Source organism: Colletotrichum truncatum (genome assembly GCF_014235925.2).
Source record: "Colletotrichum truncatum strain CMES1059 chromosome Unknown Contig_0001, whole genome shotgun sequence".
Classification (NCBI taxonomy): Eukaryota; Fungi; Ascomycota; class Sordariomycetes; order Glomerellales; family Glomerellaceae; genus Colletotrichum; species Colletotrichum truncatum.
In genome coordinates this window covers 5,238,331-5,263,066 of record NW_027222398.1, presented here as the reverse complement: position 1 = coordinate 5,263,066, position 24,736 = coordinate 5,238,331, and the positions used below count along the sequence as shown (strand labels likewise).

The 24,736-nt window shown below is 47.8% G+C and overlaps 7 protein-coding genes across 7 annotated transcripts; 4 read left to right on the top strand and 3 right to left on the bottom strand.

Annotated features, from left to right (window-relative positions):
- Positions 1-1,748: 1,748 nt before the first annotated feature.
- Positions 1,749-3,632, top strand: CTRU02_201483 (integral membrane protein (CFEM domain-containing protein); the record flags this gene model as incomplete). The annotated part of the gene is made up of 5 exons (XM_036732587.1): positions 1,749-1,913; positions 1,971-2,106; positions 2,176-2,354; positions 2,411-2,447; positions 2,506-3,632. The coding sequence occupies 5 exons, from the start codon at positions 1,749-1,751 to the stop codon at positions 3,630-3,632; spliced, it is 1,644 nt and encodes a 547-aa protein (XP_036575704.1).
- Positions 3,633-4,506: 874 nt separating this feature from the next.
- On the top strand, positions 4,507-5,131 carry CTRU02_201482 (cytidine and deoxycytidylate deaminase zinc-binding region; the record flags this gene model as incomplete). Its single annotated transcript, XM_036732586.2, has 2 exons — positions 4,507-4,654; positions 4,728-5,131. 2 exons carry the CDS (start codon positions 4,507-4,509, stop codon positions 5,129-5,131), a joined length of 552 nt encoding a protein of 183 aa, XP_036575703.2.
- Positions 5,132-7,817: 2,686 nt separating this feature from the next.
- CTRU02_201481 (aspartic-type endopeptidase) lies at positions 7,818-9,857 on the top strand (the record flags this gene model as incomplete). The annotated part of the gene is made up of 3 exons (XM_036732585.1): positions 7,818-7,925; positions 8,047-8,285; positions 8,342-9,857. The coding sequence occupies 3 exons, from the start codon at positions 7,818-7,820 to the stop codon at positions 9,855-9,857; spliced, it is 1,863 nt and encodes a 620-aa protein (XP_036575702.1).
- A 348-nt stretch (positions 9,858-10,205) lies between these two features.
- CTRU02_201480 (uncharacterized protein) lies at positions 10,206-12,296 on the bottom strand (the record flags this gene model as incomplete). The annotated part of the gene is made up of 3 exons (XM_070203863.1): positions 10,206-11,065; positions 11,363-11,789; positions 11,844-12,296. The coding sequence occupies 3 exons, from the start codon at positions 12,294-12,296 to the stop codon at positions 10,206-10,208; spliced, it is 1,740 nt and encodes a 579-aa protein (XP_070062445.1).
- A 1,660-nt stretch (positions 12,297-13,956) lies between these two features.
- On the bottom strand, positions 13,957-15,351 carry CTRU02_201479 (uncharacterized protein; the record flags this gene model as incomplete). The annotated part of the gene is made up of 1 exon (XM_036732583.1): positions 13,957-15,351. The coding sequence occupies one exon, from the start codon at positions 15,349-15,351 to the stop codon at positions 13,957-13,959; it is 1,395 nt and encodes a 464-aa protein (XP_036575700.1).
- A 2,420-nt stretch (positions 15,352-17,771) lies between these two features.
- CTRU02_201478 (mutator-like element) lies at positions 17,772-18,788 on the top strand (the record flags this gene model as incomplete). The annotated part of the gene is made up of 1 exon (XM_070203862.1): positions 17,772-18,788. One exon carries the CDS (start codon positions 17,772-17,774, stop codon positions 18,786-18,788), a length of 1,017 nt encoding a protein of 338 aa, XP_070062444.1.
- A 4,222-nt stretch (positions 18,789-23,010) lies between these two features.
- On the bottom strand, positions 23,011-24,048 carry CTRU02_201477 (uncharacterized protein; the record flags this gene model as incomplete). The annotated part of the gene is made up of 1 exon (XM_036732582.1): positions 23,011-24,048. One exon carries the CDS (start codon positions 24,046-24,048, stop codon positions 23,011-23,013), a length of 1,038 nt encoding a protein of 345 aa, XP_036575699.1.
- Positions 24,049-24,736: the final 688 nt, after the last annotated feature.

Genomic DNA, 24,736 nt, shown 5'->3' with positions numbered 1-24,736 from the left:
ATTGGCTTGATTAGGTCTGAGCTCAGCTAAATGTGTTAACAATCGTTGCTATCGCGGTGTCGCCACAGCTTGCTTAGTCACGTCTAGTGATTAATATTACATCTACTAATAAATCTGTCATAATCTCCAGTAGGCTCTCAATTACGTTCATTCTGTTTAAGTACTCTTGACCTGGTCTCCCACCACAAGCCTGTGCAGGCCCGGAAAAGGCCCCTTGGAAGCTTGGGAACGCAACGAAGTCCGGCCCATCAAGAGACAGAAACTTTGCTAAGGGGTGCCATTGCGTGATCTCAGTTCGTTGGATCTTTCATCTTGGCAAGGGGAGGCGTCTTGGCAAAACGGTAGATGGATCTTACTTTGAGCAGGGAAAGGATCAGGTACCCCCGAGAAGCGATGCGAATAACCGATGTGCAGCTGGACATTAATCGAGGGTTTCGTATAAGGATTTTAGCCAACTGCCGTTGGGATACGCCAGCTCTCGTTTTCACCAGAATCGGAAAACGACCGGATGGTGGGCGGTCGAGAGAGCATGCACGTAGTAGGCTGGACGCAAATAAGAGTATCGGAGCATGGCGGAGTCTAAATAGAGTTTTCTGCTAAGACTCCAACAAGTCACCACTGATCGAGTAACCCCGCCTGAATACACCATTCTGGGCGGATTGTGGCCTGGACCGATGTACTCGTAGGCTAAGGGTTGGGACTAGACTTGCCAGCCGTTCTCGAAGCCACTCTCGAAACACCAAGGGTGAAACATCACAGCGTCCAACCCGGACCAGCATCCGGATGGAGACACGGATCGCGAGCGGGGAAGTTGGTCCGCGACCAGGAGACTCGACACTCCATTCAGAACCACGGACATTATGGCCCTATTATGCTAGATGCACTTTACTAGTCGACTTGTATGCGTGAGAAAGACGGGTGCGCACAGTCCGCTGTCATGGCCACTTGCTGCTGCTGCTGGTCGGCTCCATGAACAGGGAGAAGAAGCCCACGGCCCCATGAAACATGACAACCGACACCATGGTTGCTGCATCTTTCGCTAGAATTGCCCGTCCGAACTCTAATCTCACAAATGGCCAAATGGCGGCGACGCAACGAGGAAGAATGTCAACACTACCCTGCTGTGGCAAGGAAGTTATCATGCAGCCATGCTTGATGGGTGGTGTCCTCCCTCCAAGACGGCATTTGGTCTGGAACCACGAATCGTATTGCTGCTAACAAGAGAAACGCGCACAGATGCACAGATAAACATGCAGGCACACCTACCACTTTCAAAAGTGTCTCTCCCATCTCATCCCATAAACCCCAAACCCCAAATAACCCGATTGGGGCGCTGAAGACAAGAGAGAGCTAAGCGAGGAGAAAGCTTTGTCCCCTTTTCAGACCCCCCTCCTACAACCCTCTTCTAACCCATCTGGCATCTGAAGCAAGACCGGTTATCCTTGATGTGTCAAGACGCAACGGTGAACGGGTTCCTGCGGAAGGGGTTGATAACGACGTTTTCCCCCCCACCACCCGAGGAGGCGAAGCTGGAGGTCCCGTTCCCAATGGTCTTGAATCAAGAAGCCCTTGAGTTCATTCTACCGAAACTCTGGAAAAATTTCTTACATGCCGCCCCGTGTGGCGTCTTGGAGACTCGATATCTCTGATCGAACCTCGAACTAATACCTCAGTCGTCATTCTCGGTTGGCAGATTGGTTCCATGGATTCCTGAGCGGCTGTTACCGATAAAGAATCATATGGTCGGCATGCGGTCATTCACATCACCGGTTGCCTTCTGGGGCTTTGGGTGGATCGTCTTCGCGCTTTCGATGAGCGGAGTGATGGGGGCGGATGGACGAGGCGTCTACCTGGTTGAGCATCGGCTGGTTGAACGGCAACTACCGGACCTGAGCCATATCTCAACATGTGGTGTGAGTAATATGATCCCCTTGACTGGTTTGGTTGATGTGAGCTAACAGATGACGTAGATAAACTGTCTTGTCCAGGGCATTACGGGAGCAGGTTGTGACTTGACAAACACGACGTGTTCATGTGCAAGCTCTGAACTTGGCCCACTGACTGCGAACTGTATACTTGCCAACTGTACGATGCAGGATTCTTTAGGTAAGTTGCCCACGCTTTTCATCTTGGTGAATCGTTCCATATCATTGAAAAACTAACATGATGATAAAGATCTTGCAAAGCTCCAGGCTTCGCAGTGTAACCTACCGCACGAGTCTCAAACTACAAAGATGCTTGCGATTCTTGTTGTTGTCTACACATCCGCAGTAGTAGCTATTGGCCTACGTCTTATTGCAAAAAGCCTGGCCAAGACGTGGAGTATAGACGATGTCTTGATTATAGCTGCGATTGTAAGTTTTACAAGCCTTCCGGGTATGCAAGATCGGAGAGCTAACGTCGCCACCAGGTAATCGCTATCGCACCCTTTTCTTTTGTCATATTAAGTAAGTCACCAATGCTAAATGCAAACGAGGACAGGATGGTACTTACGGTAACCCGCAGTGGCCAGCAAAGGATTCGGGACTCACCTTTACGATCTCCAGCCCGGTGGTTTACTGGAAATCTTGCGCCTCTTGTATGCCGCCGAGATCGTCTATGTTTTTGTCCTCCTCTTCGCAAAACTATCGCTCGTCGTCTTCTATCTTCGAATTTTCACCGTTAAAAAGTTTCGGATAGCTGCCTACTCACTCATCGGATTTCTCGTGGTGGGACAGGTTGTCATCGGCTTCCTTACCATCTTCTCTTGCCACCCCATCGAGCTGTTTTGGAACAAGGACATCCACACTGGCGGTTGCCTTGACATCAACCAGCTCGCATACGCAAACTCGGCCTTGGCCATCCTTCAAGACCTAATCATCCTCGCATTGCCGATAGCTATGCTGCCTGGCCTTCAGATGAACCGCAACAAGAAAATTTCAGTCGCAATCATCTTCCTCCTGGGTTCGGTCGGATTCATCTCTACCATTATCAGACTTCAAGTTCTAGCGGTATTCGGCAGCTCCATCGACCCAACGTGGGACTATGTTCCTGTAGTCTGGTGGACCACTGTTGAGCTTGGCGTGGTTATCGTCTGCGCATGCCTACCGATGATTCGCAATCTTGTAGAGAAATTCTTCCCGGGGCTCAAGCTGTTCAGGTGGACCTCACCAAAGAAATCGAAAGACAGCTTTGGCTCTTCAACCGACGACAAGTCGTTCCAGCTGGGCCGATATCAAAAGTTTGGCCGGAGCCACAGCCCACCGCAGTTCAGCGACAATTACGTACGAGATCATATTGGGGGCCCTCCAATTCCTCCACCAAAGACTGGGGAATCAATAAAACACCGCGACATGCATGCATACGGCGGGCCAAAACCAAAACCTAAAGTCGTCGAACTTCCTGTCGCGGCTCCTCAGCCTTATGACCTTTCATGGAGATCTACAAACCCATACGGGATACCCCCGGACAACCCCTATGGGCTCGGGAAAACAAACTACAGCCTCAAGACTGAAATGTTGGAGAGAAAAGAAAGGAATTTCGATGTTGAACAGCTAGATGCCAGATACTATGGCCAGGCGATTACAAAGGGGGAACACCCTAATCCGGAGCGATGCTCGCATTGCGGAAGACAACGATGCAACGATGTGTAGCGCCTGCGATACCAATTTTCTTAGTAATTGAATAGATACCAGATATTAAAAACCTTGTTTCATCGTTTGCTGTATGATTATCATGGACTAGATGCAGCCATAATTCCCCATGAATGTCAGAAGCAGAGGTTTCAGGCCTTTGTTGAGGCCGAGAGGGTGTCTGATTTGATACCAAAATCTAGGTCTTTAGTATCAAACGGTACCATGACGGCTTCTTCCTTTTTCCTGAAAAGATGATAGAAGCACTGCCAAGGTGCGTATCAAATGTGGGGCAGTGAATGAAGTTATGCATACTACATAGTAATCCATGACGATGACTTACCGCAGCCATATACGCCTCGCTTGATCCAAACCAACCTCTAGGTTTTCAATACCCCGAATTTCTCACCAGGTACCTCATAATCCGCATATATCAGGGAGATACCGCTTACCTATGGCAGCTTTACAAACCCCACAACTTGAGGCACAAATCGACACATAAACTGCCTGGACGGCAACAAGAGAGCTGCATTTCGCACTGACCCCCAAGTTTGTCACGCTCGCACATTGGTAGACCCCTCATCCGCTATTCCCAAACTGGCGCCATCTAGGCCTCATTCGGTTGCATCTTGATCGTCGTGTCGCAGCTTTCGCCTCACAGACTACGTGAAACATGCGCGCACCTTCTACCAGCGTCCATACGCTCGCCCTCCTGATGCTCTCGTCGGTTGGGTGGTGCTGTCAACTCTTCGACACGGAGCAGGAGCAGCAACATCTAGAGAAGCATGGACTTGACTGCGGCAGTTCGACACCGCAGTGTTCGTCGCCGGTTCCGCCGGATTGGACGGAATGGAAGACAGACGATAGGATTGACCACACCATACGCGCACATTGGATGCGACAAGCGAACCTAGCTCTGCCAAGTCCCTGTCCATTCGCGGCATTCGGGTCCGTTATTGTAAACCATACGGCTGGCGGTCTCGGGGAACTGGTGTGTTCCGGCGCGAACAACAATTACCTCTCGGGCAACCCGACGCTTCACGGTAAGCAACCGTATATACATACTACCTGGCCTGTGAAAGAAGTTTGGTTTAATGCTGAAGCTTAAAATATCAGGTGAGATGGTGGCGATCAACAACTGCTCTGCCGTCTTCACCGACCCTCAAGGGCGGTATAAAATGACGCCGGCCGAGTCTCTCGCTGCCTTTGCTGATTTGACGTTGTATACCAACGCTGAGAGCTGCCCGATGTGCGCATCGGCGATTCGTTGGGCAGGCTTCAAGGAGTACGTTTATGGGACGAGCATCGATTCTCTTGTCGACATGGGTTGGGGCCAAATCACCCTTTCCTCAAGGGAAGTGTTTAACCAGTCCTCTAACCTATCCCGCAAGACTGGCTTGCTTGGGCCCGTGTTGACGAATGAGACGGATGGGTTCTTCAGTTGGCAGTTTCGTCCAGCTACCCCATGCCCCAAGGGCTGCTCTCGAAGCACAGATGCCGGCAATTGTGTTCCTGCATGAGCTGCCGACTCGGCACTAGGGCCGCGGAATAGGTATCGTCTTGCAGGACAGTAGCCCCTCCTTCTGAGGCGAAACGATGTAGGCAACTCAAGAGCTTGCTTGAGATTGGGCTTGATACAGTCTGTCTCCCGCTAATATTGAAAAGTTAATTGCCAAGCTTGATGCAAAATTAAACTTTGGGGTATCGTATGCTTTTGCAGTCGTAAACGAGGGCGTTTACCAGATAGTGTAGCTCTCAACGCATCCCTTCCACCTTGGGGATGTCAGGAAATAATATATTCATGCTAGAATTGATTGCCTGTATCGCCTAGTCGAACATTTTTCAGAAACGGCTTTAACACCTCAATAATAAATAGAACAGGAGAAGCTCTTGGTCATCACGATGTAAGACAGATAAATAGTAAAAAGTAGATAGAGGGAAAGCATTCAAAAAATTCTATCTATTGAGGAAAAAACCAAAAATATCAATTCAACAAAAGAATTTGATGCAGGGCTCAATCGGGGATCGAACCCGAGACCTCGCCCATTCACGCTGTGCGCAAGGGATGTGACGAACACAACACCCGAAGGGCGAATCATACCACTAGACCATTGAGCCATCAAAGGTTTGCAGTTCCTATGGAACCGAATGCACTGTGGATGCGAGGGCGGCGAAAATCCAGTACTATGGTGGACACCCACTCAAACCACCACCAGCCAATGCGCCTGCTATCGTGACCTGAAGCCGTAACCCTACATCTTCATCGAGATCAAGACAGAACAAAACACCCTTGAACTTACTGTTTTAGAACAGTCTAACCCCTATATAAACATGTCTGGATCACTTTCTACAGTCTACATTTACTTACCATGAATGCACTATGAATTGAAAAGAGCATTGGCTTGAACGAGATGCCAGCCAAAAAGCGGCCTCCCATGCGTCCAAAGGTATCAATAATCCAAACAAGCAATTCGACTCACCGTGACCAATCTTGCAGAATCTTCACAAAACACAACTCAATGTCCGAACAAATTACTGTTCCATCTATTAAGCGAACCATTACTGGTGCTTTTCTGGATCAGCGTGGCATCGAACACCACAGCGCTCGTGCACACGCTCGTTTCCCCATAGTTTCTCCATCGAGAAAATAACCTGCGGACCCAGCTCTGGGGTCGCCAGGTCTTTGGGACCGTGGAGAGCATTTGAGAAGATGCCTTGGCGGAGATCATACTTGAGTTGTATCGCCACGTAGGAATGCGAACGAAGAGCTCTCTGTCTCATCATCCGTAGGCTCGTGGTATATTTCACCGATGCCGATGGGCTTCGGCGATGTCGGGAAGTCGGCGACCACGTGCACAACTTCTCCAACGCTAACTCAGCGGCGTCAATGAAATGATTCAATCTTATCGAGAACGTAATTCTCTCGGAACCATCCGCTAGCAGCAGTGCGGTTGACTATCCGGTCCCCGCGGGAAGCTGGAACCACATCACGCCCCTGTTCGCGCGTGTTGTTCGATATGCTTGGTTGAATTACGGCAGCAGTGGCAAATTGTTCACTCGCGCTTAATCAACTTAGCCGACCTTCATATCACCGCAGTGGGTTACCTTTTTGAAAAAGACCACGGAGAACATACTACTACTAGTAGTTGGCACGGCTCTGACCCGACCAAAGGATCGGATCAACGTCCTCCCACATACCTTGGCCGCTAGGATTCCCGAAGACGAGAGAAACCATATCCCTGTTCAAGCATGGTATGTCAGACTTGAACAAGGGAGGCCAAACTCGGTCCGTGATGAGAACCTTGTCCTGGCATGTTGGCAGCACAGATGAACCCATGAGTAACAGTCTTAGCGCTGGACTTTATAGCCCTATGAACTGTTAGCTTCTGAGCTTGTGCCAACCTAACTGAGACAGGATTGATTAATAAATCCTGTTGATATGAGCGCTGATCGCGGCATTTGCGATGTTGTTGCGCAGATCTCGTCAGGGTTGCCCAGGCCACAGGGTCGGTGAGAGCGATTCGCTGCCAACACTCAGAACGCGGCCTGATGCGCCTTGCAACGCTTCGCCAGGCGCACTTGCGACCGTATAAATGCTTGCAATACGACCCTAATCTTACCCTGACGCCCGAGCGCCAAGGAACTGGAACTGCAGGTACTGGTGGCTCCTTGAACAAGGTTCATGACTAGTGCACACAATCAGCAACAGTAGTCGTCGTGCCACTGCTCAACGCCAACTGAACGAACTGAGCATCACCAGAGGCTTTAATTGCCATGTTTATATAGGACTTCGTCCGATTTCTCTTATATGGTCCCTACCGGTGAACTTTGTCACCTTTACAGAGTTCCTTGCTGAGCACATCTAGAAACCAAGCAGTCACAAGGAGGATGCCCTGTGCAACACATGGAATCGCCCAGGTGCAGTCGAAGCGGGGATAGAGTTACGAAAGTGGAATATCGTGAGCCCCTTCTAATAACATGGGGGTTTCTGGGTGGGTTTTGTCTCCCACTTCCGGCTAGGTAACCTTGCGCAACAGCAGGGCTTCAACTTCTCAGATTGCTTTCTTCCAGGATGGTGGGCAGACAAGAGCGCTCAAAAGGGGCGGCCTGCCATCAAAAGCGAAGGCTCAGTCAAACTTTGTACGGCCGGCTGCCCGTCATGCCTCGATTGAGAAGTGTATTGACTCCAAATCGCGATTACTCGTGATGTTGTTGCTTTCAAAGCCCTGGGCGGCGCTCATGCTGGCCAGCGTCTTTTATCCCACGACGAAGGCCGACGACTGTTCTGTCGACCCATTAGTTTTACCCATAAAAGTAAGAAGAATCGCGAGTCATTTCGTCACTTTTCACGCCTCGTTTGTTATTCTTCTTTTGGTGTCGTGGTGGGTTTGGTTGGCTTGTGTGTTCGTTTGGTATTGACTTCCTCTCCCCGCAGAATGTTACCTTTCCGAATGGCATCGGTGCCAACCGTGGCGTCAAGGTCACACTTGGCGGCCAAGTGCAGGGCATGCGAATGTCGACCATTTTGAACAACACACGAGTGAGGAATATCTTGGACTGTCCGCAACAAGACACATTGGCATTTGTTGGCTGCCAGGGAGCATCTGGTAGTGTGTACGACACAACCAAAGGATCTTTCAGTCAGGTATTGAACCTCAAGGACTGGAATGTCACGTATGTGTCACCTTTTTGAGCGACAGGGCCGGTGGTTTTGCTTACTCTTCGCACAGAACGGTTGATGCGCAGCCTGCTGATGGCATAACAACGGTGCTTCATGGATACGAAACTGCCAACTTCACAGACGGCCCAGCTGTCACCTACGGATATCCTTTCGAGGTTTGGGCAGATTTCGACTCCATGAACAAAAGCGCCTTGGCCCTTGGTCCTGATTCTTCCACCATCAGCCTCCTTGTTAAACAGAAACACGCACCGACCTCTAGCTGGAGTTTGGATTATGGCTCGACATCAGAACTGTACCCTCGCGACGGTCAGATTGTCTTCGGCGGCCTCAATGAAGCACGATTTAACGAGACGAAAAAAACCGAATTCAACATGTGGGGAGCAGGGGCGCCTGTAAACTGCCCTCTGCAGGTTCTTATCGCTGATATTATTCTAACTAACGACGACGGCGACCATTCCCTCTTCACCGACGTGGGCACCCGAGTATCTGCATGCATCGACACCGTCCAGAATGATTTCACATTCACGCCGAACATGTTCTCCCGGTTCCAAAACTTTACGAACCACACTTCCACCATCAATGGCTCTACCTTTGGTCAATCTACCTACCCGGCCAGTTTAGAGCCCAAGATTGGTACACTAACCATTAAGCTGACAAATGGTTACACCACCGTGATTCCTCACTACGAGTTGGTTACCCATGAACGCGGCACCGACTCTCGCGGCAGATACGCCGTGACAAACAACACACATATCAGCGCAACAGTGAGCTCAGGGATGAGCGACCTGGGGAACAATGTGCCTATACTTGGCGGTGTCTTTCTTTCTCAAAACTACCTACATGTTGATTACCAGGCAGGCAAGTTCTGGCTCAGCCCACAAGTTGCAAACGGCACTTTACCAGACCACATATCAACATCGTGTAACGGCACGAGCACGGGCAGCACAGGCGGTTCGGCCTTGGGCCTGAAGGTTGGCATTCCTGTAGCAATCGGTGCGGCTGTGGTGTTTCTGGTCGCTCTCTGGTTCTGGATGAAGAATCGCAAGCGGAACGTTAACAACTCTGTCGCCGGGGCTTCCAGGTCCATCCCCCGATCAGAGAAGCGCGACGCACCCGATTCCAAGTCATCCACGACTCGTTTCGCCGGATATCCAGCCGCCCACCACGCCAATCCTGACAACCATATGGAGCTCGAGGGCGACCTCGCGACAAGACCAGCAGAGCTGGAAGAGCCCGCTCCGGCGTATTCGCGGGCATCAGAATGGCCCCGTATGAACTCCATCCAAGGAGAGAATATGACATATTACCGGCCATCAGCGCGAGAAGAAGAGCACGTGGAAAGCTACGAACTCGCTGATACTTCCCCGAACCCACCACCAGCCGCAGTACCACCACGTCCGCCCCCAAAAAGACAGGACACAGCGGTATCGGCTATGAGTGACTCATGGACGCAAAGTCCGACAGCACTGCAGAAGCAGATATCAAATTTTAGCGACGTTGTGTCGCCGACAAGTACTACACGGGCAAACAGCACGAGACGAAATCCGCAGTATTCTACTACATAACGTACCAGATAGACGAATAATGATAATTCACTCTTTGAAGCATGAAACCTATTTGATGAGCCTTTCCTGTTTTGTATTACATGCTTGATGTTGTGCGTGAAGCTTTGCAAATCGACCCAAGCTTTGAAATGTATGCCTTGGCTGTTTCTTCTGGTTTAGTCATTGCTAGATCACACCTTTCAAAAGAAATGCCAAGATCCTTGCCGAACCGTATACCCCTTATAAACTTGGCTGGACTTAGCTTTTATCGTCTGGAAGACTTCTCACACGTACTTATATCTGCCGGTTGTACTTCATAAGAATGGTCATATTCTTTTATTCATAGTCTGATGTGCTCTCAAAGCCATCCTAATATCTTTCTCGTTGGTACAATGCAGATTCTACAGCCACAAATACAATCGTTCCCAAAATAACGCAAGCAAGTGTTAGCATTGCTCGGCTTTTCCCTGACTGTCCGACGACTACTGCAATCAACACAGCAGCCGTAGGTATAAAGAACCAGCTTATCGAACGGCTGATGTAAATCAATGTTGCAAATCCGGCGAAAACCAGAAGTGTTGTGAACCACCATTTCCTTTCAATGACCCATCCCCACAGCCCTTTCCACAAACCATACATTGCTGTTGCTTCTTCTCTCTCCAGCTGGATGCTTCCGCCGCGGAGACGCTTCTTGATTTCTTCCGAAAGTTGGTCGTGTGAGAGGTCATTTGGGTTGGTTTCTTGCAGTTGTTTCTGAATAGCTGCCGCCAGCTCCAATACGCCCTTGAAACCCATGGGTTTATCACAGCCGCCCCGCATTCTCATGGTCATGTGTGCTTTTAACCACATGGCGGACACGCCAATGGTCCACAGCACCAATAGGATGGTCATGACAAACAGTTGTATGTAAGAAAAGCCCCATTGATAAGTTTCCCGAACCGAGTCGTTGCCTGCTGCTATCTCACTTACCGGCTGGCAGCTGCCGTAAGTTTCGATATGATTTAGACTATACGTCTGGTTCCCGGGGCTGTAACTATAAGCCAGTCGCTTTTTGTCCAAAAAAGGCATTGAATTTGTTCGTGGATCAGTCCAATTCCGCCCATACAGAACTTCATCGTAGGGCTCTGGGATGTAGAAAGCCGAAATATTTAAAGTCGGAGCTGGGAGAGTCTGGTTCATCCAGATTGATGTTTTATCCTCCAGCCCGAAGAAACCATACTCTTTCACGTCTGCCAAGAAATGTCAGTGTACGCGCTTGCTTGAACAATCTTCAAATCCAACTCACAGTTAGAAACGTTAGCATGCATAAAGCACCTTGTGTTCAAGGGATTCCGCTCTTCCCAGTTTTTCCGAATGCCCTCGTCCCGATACGATGGCTCGGTGACACAGCTCATCGGGTTATAACTGTTGTACCAGGTACTAGGGACATAGTTACCCATAATCTCACCAATCATCTGGTCAACTTCGGTTGTCAGCCTTTTGGAACAAGCGAACTACTGCATAAGGACGCAAAACCTTGAAATTACCTGTGGAAGCCGTTCTGCGAAATACGATTGGGTAGTCTCCATCCAGATTAACTCTCCATCCGTCATGGATGACATAGGTAATCATGTCAAAATCCGAAAACTTCAGCATCTCTCCGTCATATCCGCTCACGAAAGCTTTGTTGTTTGCCAAATATCCAGTCATTGCGCCGCTAAACGTAGGAAAAAGAAGAACGAAGATGGCAACGACTACCATGAAAACCATTGCAACTCGCGACTGAAGTCTATGGGACCGACTGAAGTCACGTATCAAGTACCATGTGGAATACAACGTCGGCTGTTCCTGAAGGTAGATGGCCCAGAAGGTATTGTAAGTTACGGGGCTCATTTCGATAGACGTCGTAACATAGTCGGAAAATATATTCCAGGAGACCCAAGCGAGAAGAGCCTGGCCTCCCCTGCCAACAATCTAAATGAAGTCAGTCGCGAAGTTTTCTCTAATCGACTATTCAGAAGTACTTACCACGTCCCACGCAACGTCAACGAACTTGGCATTTGCAAATGTTAAAGTGCCCCATGCCATGGTGATCTGAAAGAAGCCAGACGCTGCCCAGAAATCATACCGATCGGCAAATATGCTGAAACTGCCATCTGGCTGGCATGCAGAACTCTTTGAGCCAGTCATTATTGCGGGCTGCATAACTATATAACTGAGTAGGACACCAAGCCCGGCAAGCCAGGCTAGGACGAACAACCAGGTAATGGTTGCAATCCAATTCAGTTCTATGAGGTCTGTGACGGCTGCGAATAGAGCCTCCTTCCATGCCCGCTTACTCCATAGTGTCTGGCTGAAGTCTGTGAGCTGACGTGTCACATGCTTGGTTTTACCAGTGGACGGCCTATCTTCTACCAGCAGAGGAGCAAATGGTTTTGTGGTTGCGGTTGCCTCATAGCTGCTGGCCTTTGGCGAATCCATGAGCGAGGTCGCGTCAAGAGATGTCTCGTTGCGGTCCGACTTTGAAATAGTCATTTTACACGATTCCTGTCATGATATCGCGTAGAGTAGTCGATCGCGTATTGCTGAAATCCAAATCCAAGTCCTTTCTAGCTACAAACAAATGTACGGTGCCGAGGGGTGCCTCAACTTGGCGGACGTCCATCCTTTATGGCGGCGGGAACGACCCGACCCTAAAGTTGAGTGCTGCCTGATGTAACTAGAAAGGGGGATTGCTGCAATTGTAGCCAGGCGTGCCACATCGATGTCGACGTAATACTTGTCAGGAATGTGATCCTTGGTGCGCTAGTGCGGCCCTGGTTTGCCCCAATGCATGTGCCACTGCGCCGCATTCCTGAGCGCCTTTTCGCCTCAGAGTGTCTGCCAGAGACTGCAAGCCGGTTTTGACGTCTGTAATAGGTGAGGATAGACACTGAAGTTGCCGATCCGGGATGGTCGCCACATACCTTAGGTATCGTTAGAAATAGCTTCGCGGCGCAGCACTGACTGACTGGCCTACCCTACCAGCCCTGCGTATGGTGTCCCTTGGTAGATCGGTCCTAATCACTCAATTGTGTTTGATTTGTAATAACGATGTCGCTCTGGTAGGGTTCTCAATTCTGTTATCAATCTCTACAACCCGCTACACAATCAATCTCAATGCAACCCATTTCAATTGCCAGCCTTTCTGTTCCTGAGGCTCCATTACATTGTGAAATTGACTGAATATTAGAAAACAAACCGCGAAAAAGTTTTAATTTATCTGCTGGCACAAGCCAATGCTGGAAGCCCGACATTTCCGTGATCGGCACCCCATATTTGGAGGATTCGAACCCTTGTACACACATCACATCGCAATCCAAAGTAGGAACCAGAGCTAAAACCTGGGGGCCTGAGCTTCCATATTTGCCTGACATCAACACCAAGCATACGATTTGTTAGTCCTTAAGGACACATCAAGCTACGTTACAACACAAGGTACTAAAGCTTGCAAAAACTAATTCTTGGATGTTGAATTGGTAAGCGATTAAACGGGCCTTTGATCCTTGCTACATTGGCGCTTGTAGTAGTATCATTACCTTACCCAATCCGAAACTACCTTGCCAACAAGAGCCCATGCTTAGAGCAGTCGATTGCACCTTTAGCATACACCATCCTCACGGGGAGATCCTCGACTGGACAGCACCTTGGCCAATAAGCTTGGAACTCGTGTTTCGGCAATTCATCAAAACTTTCAGGATGGATGACTGCGAGGTATGGATTTAATTAAGGCCATCTAGTTTATTCTCTCACGTCAACACCTCACAATCGCACGAACCCCGGACGGTAGTTGAGCTGAGACACATTGGGATCTCCATCATGACAGTCTCAGGAACAGGCGCAACAAACAACATGGATAAGGGCTTGTAGTCAAACAGCATATCCTCACATTGACAGCTTGAAGTTTGCACAAGTAAGGATCGGTTTAATTCCGAAACCAAAGATTATGAATAGACAAAAGACGTGTTAATAAAATATATTACTTGTTAATCGTAAGTCAGATATTCCTAAAACGATTGTTCCTGTGATGCCAGACGACTCCAGACTTTTCAGATCACTTTCAAGCTAGATATTTCACTCAAGCCGAGTCCTCAGCGAGTTCCTATGCCTTAGGCCCATACTTGTATCTCTCCCTCTCCAACTCCCGCTGCCTCTCACGCTCGTACTCTGCCTGTCGCGCAGCACGGATGTTGGCGTCTTCTTGATTCTTTATTTGGAAATTTTCGCGAAGAAGGCCCTCTGTCTTCTGCCTCTCATAATAACCTTCTTGAATTCGCTTGTCCTCAAGCTTTCGGGCTTGTTCTTGCTCACGAAGCAGTTTTTCAGTGTATACTTTCTCATCCTGGGCCTTGCGAATTCGTTCATCCCCTGTGACTTGCTCGAATGGCGAAGCCTTAAATTTCAGCTTGTCATTCTGAGCGTCCCGGATTCGTGCTTCCTCAAACTTTCGAGCTTGTTCTTGTTCACGAAGCAGTACATCAGTGTTTTTCTTGTCATTCTGCGCGGCTCGAATCCCATTTTCTTCGTAGGCTCGCTGTTTTTGCTCCTCCCGAATAGTTGCTTCGGTCTTTTGCTTTTGCTTTTCGTAATCCTTCGAAGAGTCATAATAAGGGTTGGCATTGGTTGCCTTATAGTTGTATTCGGGCTTTTTGGAGTAATCGTATGATTTGTCGTTGTATGCCTTAGAGTTATACTCAGGCTTTTTAGAGTAATCGTAATAAGTATTGGGGTTGTTTGCCTTGTAGTTGTACTCAGGCTTTTTGGAGTAATCGTAAACTGGGCGAGTGTCTGGAACGTCGACGACTTTGCGACCGCCGTTCTGTCTTAGCTTCTCGTTGATTTTGGCCAGATCCTGGTTTTGCTGATCCTTCTTTGCCTGAAGCCTGGCCTTATCCCTGGCGTTATCGAGCTTCACCTCTTTCAGCTCGTTGATCTCGAATTTCTTCTCAGCATTAGCTTGAGCCCTTTCCTTACTAGTCTTGGCATTCTTCTCATCGAGCCGAGCATCAATGATCTCCTTGCGTTCCTTATTCTCCTTTAACCGGGCATCTTGGTGTTGCTGGGCCTGTAACTTGCGAGTGGTGTCTAAATCGGCCTTCTTATTTGCCTTCTCCTTCTTTAGAGAAGAGGTAGAGGAAGACGACGAAGTAGATGGCTTCTTGTTGTTGCCACGGGTAGAGAGAACACTACGCCCCTCAATCCCTCCGTAGTCGTCGCGACGAGATAATTCGCTTTCTTCCGACTCTCCAAGATACTCGGCACGAATATTACGTGTCATGACCTTGTCATATTCCGAGTCATCGTTGCTTTGCTGAAGTGCAGATTCCAGTTCGCGAGAGTTGAGGTCTGCAAACTCTTTGAGCTCCTCAGAGTGGGGCTGATGACGACTGATAGCAGTAACATTGGTGCTGTTCAGGCCGTCAAGGTAAGCGCTGAGTGGTGCTGCAAGGGCAGTTGTGAAAAGAGACACAACAAGCAAAGACTTGATGGAAGGCATCTTTACTTGTCTTACAGGGCGTAGATTAAAATGGAGCCAGAAATGAGGAAGAGGTAAAGTGACTACTTGTCGACATGGACTAACATCATGTGTCAGGAGACATCTCACCTGCCTTATATACTCAAGCTTGTATGCACCCAGCTTCTTCTCATGATCAGCGATTTCGTCTTGCCCACGCCTGTAATTGCTCCCCACACTGGTGAATAAGTCAAAAGATTGTAGATAAAGTTAAGTTGGCAACCTGAGACGGCCTAGGCACTAGCCGTACATTCGGCATATCGCCGTTTTTTTGATTGATCTCACATTTTGTTGTCGCCTGTGGAAAAAAGAGACAGATTGGGGCGGGGCGTCGTCGGCATAGAAGCGGCATATTGAAGTTCGGTTACGGCGTCCACGGACTCCACGTTTTCCATAACGCGGCTGAAGTTGGGTATTGGTGATGGGTAAGCTTTTTTTGACTCTACGTTCTGAATTAAGCTACATCAGACGAAGAGGATGGGTTTTTGCGAGATTTATTGAGCAGCAAACGAAACCGAAGCGGTCGTTCGTGTCGACCCTTTCTGACAGCGACTATTCCTGCCTTGTGGACATTTCTCCATGAATCATGAGCCACGCGAAGACACAGGACATTGAGTCGACACGCGGGGTAGCACAACAGTTAGCGACTTTACACCTCTTGTAAATCCGATTAGCTGGATACGGTAACTACACGCGTGTTTGATGTCCGCGGGCCACGTAAATCTCCCGATGTAGGGTGTAAGTTGGACCAATCGGCATAAAATATAAGGAGGACCGGGTGGTAACCGTAACGGTAGCCCAGAGTTTAACATGCCAAGCGGCTCTAGGCTATTAAACCCACTCTACCGAAAGTTTCCAGCCGCCATTATCTGGATCATCGACGTTGGTTGTTCGGGGAAGTAACCCTGAGAGGTTGATCACGGAATAGCCAGTTTATCGTACGAGATAAAACGCCCGCAAAAGATGGTAGACGCCTTTGCCCAAGTTGCGGCTCCCACTTACAGTTCTCCTCGATCATCTAGAACTTTAAATACATTGCTCCCAGTAAACTTTGAAGCTTGGACTTGCGGATCCTGCCATCATTTTGGAGTATGTCTAATGCTCTCAGGCTTTCTTGATTTTTTAAACCCCTCCATCCCTGAACCATTGGGGTAGTCTGGCGAGGGGAAAGCCATTTTAATGGTGATGCCGCTGGAAGTTCAAAGCATGCCACGTAAGCTTAGATTACCTTTGGGCGCTAAAGAGATCTTTTGCTTCGCGCTAAAAGAAACTGCCGTGAGCAATTTAAATTCATATGCAAGGGGCGGAAACCTAAAGAAATCCGGATATTGCTTCTGTGAATGGTTTCTGCGGCCAAAAAGTTTCCTTTTTGTTGTGAAGAAGTACATAGAAGTCAGCCGATGGCAAAACATACTAACAGCCTACAGCTCAGCTGCGGTGCTGTTTGGTGATTTGTCTTCTCTCAGTCTTGCTATTTCAGCTCTGCTTCTGATAGATAATCGTACAAGGCATCTTTTACAGAAGATCAATCAGCATGTGGATGTAAGCCACTTTACCGATTTGAAAGATTTGCACTGCACTTATTCCTCAGTAACCACTTTTGTTGAGTTGGCCGTTGTTTATAAATATTGTCTTCACGAGCGAGGCGGTGGCTACCGACACATCTGCATAAAATACTAAACAAATTGGCATGGCTATCACAGAGCATCTGGCGAGCTCTTGTATCCCTGTTTGCTGGACGGGATGGCCTTATTGGGAGAGAACTGCTGCAAAGGCAAATGAAAGACACAGAAGGCGATAATGCAAAGCATATCTGGAATCTGGCTCACATAAGTCCATGGAATCAAAAGGGTTAAGTTTTGAGTTTTTACAGACCCGCACGTAAGACTTTCCAATATTTCAATGGGAATTGATAGGGACGCATCACGAATTGATAGGGACGCATCATCCTTAGGGACGCATCACATTCTAAGGTTGTGATTGGCTCAAAATTTTATTGTTAGTGCATCCGAATTCTGCCATCATCTAATGAAGTATCTTTCTTATCTTCTTAGCCCATCCCTTCATAACTACGAAAGCGCATTAGACATATTCAATTTATTCTCCTTTACAACGTCAAGATGTCTACCTCTACAAGTCAATCAAGGCCCCAATCGCGTCGCCGACCCAGCAGCTCTAGTATATACAATCAATTGCCTTCTCCCAAGCGCCAACGCCGTGCTATCTCAGTTAGTAGTGATGCCACTATCAGTCAATTCTATGGGGCTGGCGATCGTGAGGGTCAACCTGACCTAATCTCTAAGATTCTACCTGAACAATTACAGCAAGATTCCGACACAAGCTACAACCCCCAGGGAGATGAATTATATCTTCTATGTTCCTTTCCAAAGGGGACAATACGTATGCAGCGTACAATTTTACCTGAACGTCAACCAAAAGAAAGCCAATTAGTATTACAACCTGAAAATCAACCCTTACAACCCACTTCAGATCAGTTCTCTACTGTTCTAAGCCTCATTCAAGAGGTTGTTAGGACAAACCGACGTCTTACGCATGCTCTCCTCCAACAATGTGAACGCGTTCGTCGATATCGTGAGGCTTGGGGCTACTCACCACACCCTTCAGACATATCCTCAATCGGCGAGTCTCCTCCTCCTCCACCTTATTCACCTCCCCGACAAAGCCCAGAAGTGATAGCGATACCATCTTCTCCAAGTACTTTATTCCTTACTACAAGCGAAAGGTCGAAATCACCTACCCCCGAAACTATTCCAAACCCACCGATCCCTGGCGAACCAGAAGCAACAATTGAAACCCTCCTCGACCAAGTTAATAAATTTGCAAAAGAGCATGGATTTAGGATTGCAAAGTATAATAGATGCTATCGTAAAGGACGTATAATTCGCTATATACTTCGTTGCGATCGATTTGGGCTACCAAAGCGAGGTAGAGGTGCTGGCATCCGAGCCCGCGCATCTCGGAAGTGTGATTGCCAATGGCAAATTATTACTAAAGCAATAGAGGAGGGGAAATGGCTTTTACGTCAGCATTCCAACCCAATACACAGCCAGCATAATCATATCCCTAGCTTAGCATCATCTGCACACCCAGCCTATAGGAGGTTGACTGAGCCTATTAAGGATGCAGTTGAGACTACTAGTCGGCGGGTTGGTATTCGGGTACGCGACGTAGGTGCTATTATTCAGGAGCAGTTTCCTAAATCTGTTTTCACCCAGCGGGATATCTATAACGCTAGAGCCCGAATCAATCGCGAAAAGCTTAATGGGTATACACCAACTGCAGCTCTAATCAAGCTTTTTGATGAGCGGGAGATCCCTTATATTGTGAAGTGGGCGGATGATGAGCCGAATCGGCTTGTTGGGCTTGTCTGGACGTTTCCATACTCTCTCCGGATATAGAAGCGGTTCCCCGAGGTTATCAGCTTTGACAACACCTATAACACCAATCGCTTCAAGCTTCCACTATTCCAAGCTACAGGGCAAACATGTCTTGGATCGGTATTCAATGCAGCATTTGGTCTCATCGATAATGAGAGACTAGAGGGGTTCTAGTTCTTATCGCAGAGTATCTTACAACTCATTAATCAGAACTCTATTCGCCAACCAGATGTTATTATCACCGACTACGACAGACAGATGAAGGCAGCTCTTAACGAATACTTTCCGAATATGCAACAACAGCTTTGTATTCACCATATCAACTCAAACGTTATGCTTAAAGCCAAGCAGAAGTGGCTTCAGAGCTATTCTAGTAGTAGTGGGTCTGAAGAAGACGATCTAGCTCCACAACCAGTTACCGAACTTAGCGATGAGGACCATGCCTATATCCATACTTCAGTAGATAGGGCTACGCCACATAGCTACCGGGGGGTTCTTATAATGTAGAAGTTGGTTCTATTTGCTGAGACAGAGGATGCCTTTAGGAAAGCATGGGCAAACCTTTGCAAAGAGTTTAAGGACCAACGGCCTATTCTGAACTACCTGCATGGAATATATCTACCACTAAGGGAGCAGTGGGCACGTTATTCTATTCGCCAGTACCGAAACTTCGGCATCCGTGTAACCTCAGGGACGGAATCAAGCAACAACAACATCAAGGGCTATCTTCTTAATGGACTTAGCCACCTATATCACTTAGTTAATGTGATGCAGGATATGCTTAAGGATCAAGAGGTTCGCTTCAAGCAAGCTTGTGCACAGGATGAGATCCTCACAAGCCGTGAGTTTATAGGGAACAGATCTGAGTACCTTGGGGAGCTTCGAACAATACTCTCATCGCAGTGTCTTGGTTTGATTACGAAGCAATACCGTCTGGCAAAGAAGGCTCTACCAACAGGTAGAAATCCATTTCCAGCGCCTCTTAGAGACTGCACAGAGGACTGTACTGTCTCTATAGAGTATGGTATCCCATGCTGCCATAAGATCTACTCTAAACTTGTAGATGGGGTACAGTTTATGAAGGATGAGGTTCACCCACGATGGCGGCTGCGGGAGTCTTCTTCCCAGGATCCATATCGACGGATCCTTGATCCGAAGATTGCAGGAAACCTCCGTGGCAGACCTAAGAACTCAATGCAGCCAGTCCCATCATCCCTATCATTAAGGGATAGCACCCAATCAAGCAACCAGCTAGCTAGACAATCACACAGCCAACTACAAAGTCAACAACCTAGCCAATTAGCAGCAGGGCGCAGGCGTGGCAGACCACCAGGAAGCCGTAATAGGACCACCTTAGCAAGGCTTACACAAGAGACAGCCAGTAGCCAGGCGCCAACCTCTTCCCAGCGGCAGACACGAAGCCAAGTAACTACTCTTAGTACTGGCCGATCAACTGGCCTTCGTTCGAATGGAAGAAGATTACAGGCAAGCATCCGTAGGACGAGGAGTCAATAGGAACTACTTAGTAGTAGTGATGAGAGTCTCAAACGTTGAGGGTAGGGGGGGCATTCTTTATTATTATATAAGAGGAAATAGAAGTAGAAATCAATTGAGATTTATAAAAGCCGTTTCAGTTTAGTTTGATAAAACCCAATTCCTCCTTAGAAGGGAAGAAAAAGACCTACCATTTGAGATTTGCAAAAGCGGTCGTTTAGATGGTTTTGCAAATCTCAAATGGGAGGAATAGCCAAGAAACGTAGGCTAGTAGGGCGGGCCGGCTTTATGTCTATGAAACGGAGGCAGGCCTCTTATGGCTGTGAAAAGGTGGGGCGTTAGCAACGCTGGCCTCACCGCCTTCGCCGACTTGTACCTGTGGGTCACCAAAATTTCTAGCCAATCACAACCTTAGAATGTGATGCGTCCCTAAGGATGATGCGTCCCTATCAATTCGTGATGCGTCCCTATCAATTCCCATTTCAATAGCTACCTAACGATGGATTCTTGCGACTGATGGCAGCCACCAGCTAGCATTAGAGGCACATTTAGCTTGGATAGAAAAAAATAACACACAGGGAAAATACAATTACTCCGCGTCGGATAAAAACATGCCTTAAAACCACACATATACGCTCTAGACCGAGTTCCATGACTTTTACTCTAGAGGGAAAAACGTTGCCTTACAATTAGCATGTTTGCACGTTCCTCTCGCCTTTCTCTGCCGGTCAGTAGATCTTTGTCGCTTTAAGACTGGAAATATATTCGGTATGATCAAGAATACTTTCAGGACAGACTTTTTGCGATTTTAGAACTAAGTTGAACCAATGGACTTGGACTCGGAAGAAGCCCAAAATCGCGATGCACTTATTGCAAGGAACGATATCCGTCCGGCATGAAGGATTCGTGGTAGAGCCATAGCCGGCTTAATAAATATTGCGAACTTGATAGGACGAAGGTAGCACCTTCCTAGAAAGCAAATGCAGATCATTTCGATCGAACTAGGCTCAGCTTGGGAACTCAAACCCCATCTTTTCATCAGCATCAGTGCTGTCGAAGTGTTCCTCTCTAGGCTTGGGGCCATTTTTAACACGCTTAGTGATAATTTCTCATGCCCAAAGTAGGCCTATACTTCCAGTCATGATGCAAGGGAGGTAGTTTCTTCGGTTCATATCATGTTTTCGGCACCACGTCGAATTGGGAATGCAATATCGTTAACTCTTATTCGGCGATCCCAAGCTTGTATTAAAATCCCAGTGGATGAAGGCCTGAGGGCTCCTGGGGTCTTTGGTTGGTTAAGGATGATTGCAGCCTTGGAGCTAAAGCTCTTTTTTATGTTTCTGATATTAAATCTCGAAGGTCGAAATATTGCACAGTGACTGCTTGTCACGAAGATTGCTTTGCCTACGTCGTATGGTAAGTGTAATGTACATTTGGCTACATATTTTCACGACCGCGGGTAAGAACAAACGCTTGAAAGCCTGCCCCTCCTCAATGGCGCTCGTATTCCGCTCATACCAATTCTTCCGAACGATCTAGATTCCCCCCAATAGTCCTCTGATGTAGCCCTAAACAAAAGCATTCAACTCCTCTTTTTGAATTTCAATCATTCTTACTGGCGAGGGGATGGATCAGGCTTTGGAGCTAAGCACAACTCTCATAAAAGCCTCTGGCACTTTTCAAATGCAGCAAGTTCGCTGGAACTTTCCACATAATTCGGGTTACTCCAGACGCAAGCTAATACAATCAGCATGGTTGAAAATTGTTCAGCAGACATGCAAGCCAGTGCAGCTTGGACCACGCTTAAAAGTCTGCATTGAAGTGGTGGAGAACTTCCTGCCGATGAAAGTAAGGTTATCTTCCATGTCTGGTACTTAAAGTCTAAACCTAACGGATAAAGAATGGTATTCTGAGAGATGACTACACAGTCGGCTTTCCGGGAAATGGCTAGATCGGCGATTGGGCGGCTGGTTAACTTCCGGCCAAACTTGGTGATGGCTACAGTGTTCCCCACCGACAGTCCGAAAATCAGTCATTCCATCATGGAAAGGCTTATCGTATTTGTAATGTCCGCTCTCTTAGGTCACTGATAGCGAGCCTAGCAAACTATGTTTATGCACAACCCGAATAGTTGGCTCTTATCAAAGAGTGTGACCATAACCTTGTGCAAATCTCGGGTTGTTTTCGAGCTCAATCCTTGTCATCTGAAGTTCTGCGAAGTGAGGCTGAAAGTATTTGGTCTAGTACATGGTTAATGTCTTGCTTTCGTTAAAGTTGGAACCCAATTAGGTGCTCTCGGCGTCTATAAAGTTTTGAAAGTGGCTATCTAGTTTAGGAGTACCTTGCGATCTGGGGCACCCCTACAACAACATTGATGGCAAAGTCGGCTGACCAAAAGTGCCAAGATTGCAGACGACATGACGAGAAAATTGATGAGTGGGCAGGCTAACCGAGACTCAGCGAGGAAAAAATGAAAATACCAGGGAACAATCAGAGTTCAATGCACTGGTGGCGTGTGACATAAGGTAGTCGACATCAGGTGACCAAGCTCTCTCAAGACCTTGGGGAGCAGATAGCGAGATGAATTAGATCACCTAGGAGTAAGCACTAGGGATACACTGTAATAGAAGCTGCATCATGTTCATCATTCATTGCTGGGAAACAGGTCACGCTTTCAGCAGTAGAGTGGTAGATGCTAATAGTACAATACCTGACGCATTTGTTGACTGTAACATTTTTCTTAATATTTCTATTGTCCATCACGCACTTTGAAACGATAATGCTCGCCGCGGTCCAAATATACCACTCTGTCCCTCTGCTTCTGCTCATCCACCTCTTTCTTGAAATCATCTAGCGGCGACATAAACACGTCGTAATCATCATAATGAATCGGAATTGTTACGTCCGGATCAAGCAGTTTCATGAGCTGTATACCCTGTTTAGCGTCCATCGTTACCATCAGCAGAGGGGCTGATCGGCCGGGAATAGTTGTGCCGCCCAGGTGAACCAGCATCAAATCGATGCGCTCATTTTTCAGCCACTCGGGAATCTTTTTGAGATCATCGACCAATAATGTGTCGCCGGAGATGTAGATGCGGTATCCGGTATCCAAAGATGCATTATTTGCCGGGACGCTGGTTGGATGAACATGTCCCAGCTCCAACATCCACCCGTTAGTGGGTGGCACCGCTCCTAAGAAGTCGTTGGCGACAGCAAGTGGCCCGGGCGGGACGTGTTTGCCTGGCATGGCTGTGATCTTGATTGCTGCACTTTTGTCCTGCGACTGGTTGGAAGGGTCCGATATAACAAGCGTAGTGTTCTGAAAGAAATCCAAACCCTCCACTCTTTCGAAAGGTTCGTCCTTGAGGTCAGAGGAAGTCAAGCATGTTTTCGCGTGCGGTGTCGTGATAATGGGCACCTTTCGGTTCAGAGACTTTTCGACCAGCCGGTCGAAATGGTCCTCGTGATAGTGCGACAAAAGAATTATATCGATTTCGGGGAGCTCTTCGAGATCAATAGCGGGATTGGTCTTCCGCTCGGCGTTTACGCCTGGCCCTAGATGGACGTGGTCGCCGGCGTGCAAAAAGTTTGGATCCGTCAGGATCCGGATGCCTTGCCATTCCAATATCGTCGTTGCGGTGCCCACAAATGACAGGCTCGCATCCTCATTTCCGGTAGAAGCAGTTCGTGGATGAGTGTGAACTTTCCCAAGAGGTAGCTTTGTAGGCCCCTTTCTGGGAAGATGTTCCCGTAGAAGAGGTTCCCGACGAGTGGGATCAAGATGCATTTTCAAAGAATATGTTGAGAAATAGAGGAAAAAGTAATCAAATTTTCGTAATGTAATGAGTTGGTGTGGGCTATATCAATAGAATTAGGGATGACGTTCGGTGTAACATGACGTTGGATATTATCACTGGTGATGTAATCCACAACGCATCTTCTATCATTACAGTCGCCTTGCCAATCGATGCTGGAGAAAGTAATGGCGGGGAGAAAGAAAGCTCACCACGACACGTTGATTTTTCACGAGTATCTATTCGTACTTTGTATTCAATTGGTCAATTTGAGATGGTTGAAAAACCCAGAGAGGAAATGTCCAAGAACGAAGTTTTGAACAGCCCGGCTGGTAACACTTGTGGCAACTGAGATGATCCAGTAAAAATTAGTGACTAGGTGTATCACTTGGCTCTTGGGCGACAACTTATTGGACTACCCACCGCAGAAAGTCGTATCAGTGCCAAAGAAAGCTATCGTCGATTGAGCTATTGCCACATCGCCTATTGAGGGCAAAATTTCTAGATAGTATTGAATTTAGGATTCTTTTTGTTCATGTTAGTGAATTGACTCCTATCTCATATCTCGGGCGCCACCATCTATCTGTTTGTCCCATATGATGCTCTTCTGATTTACCAGGTTTCCGGTTACAAATGCGCTTCATAATAAATGTTTATGAATATTTCTGCCCTTAAAAGTTT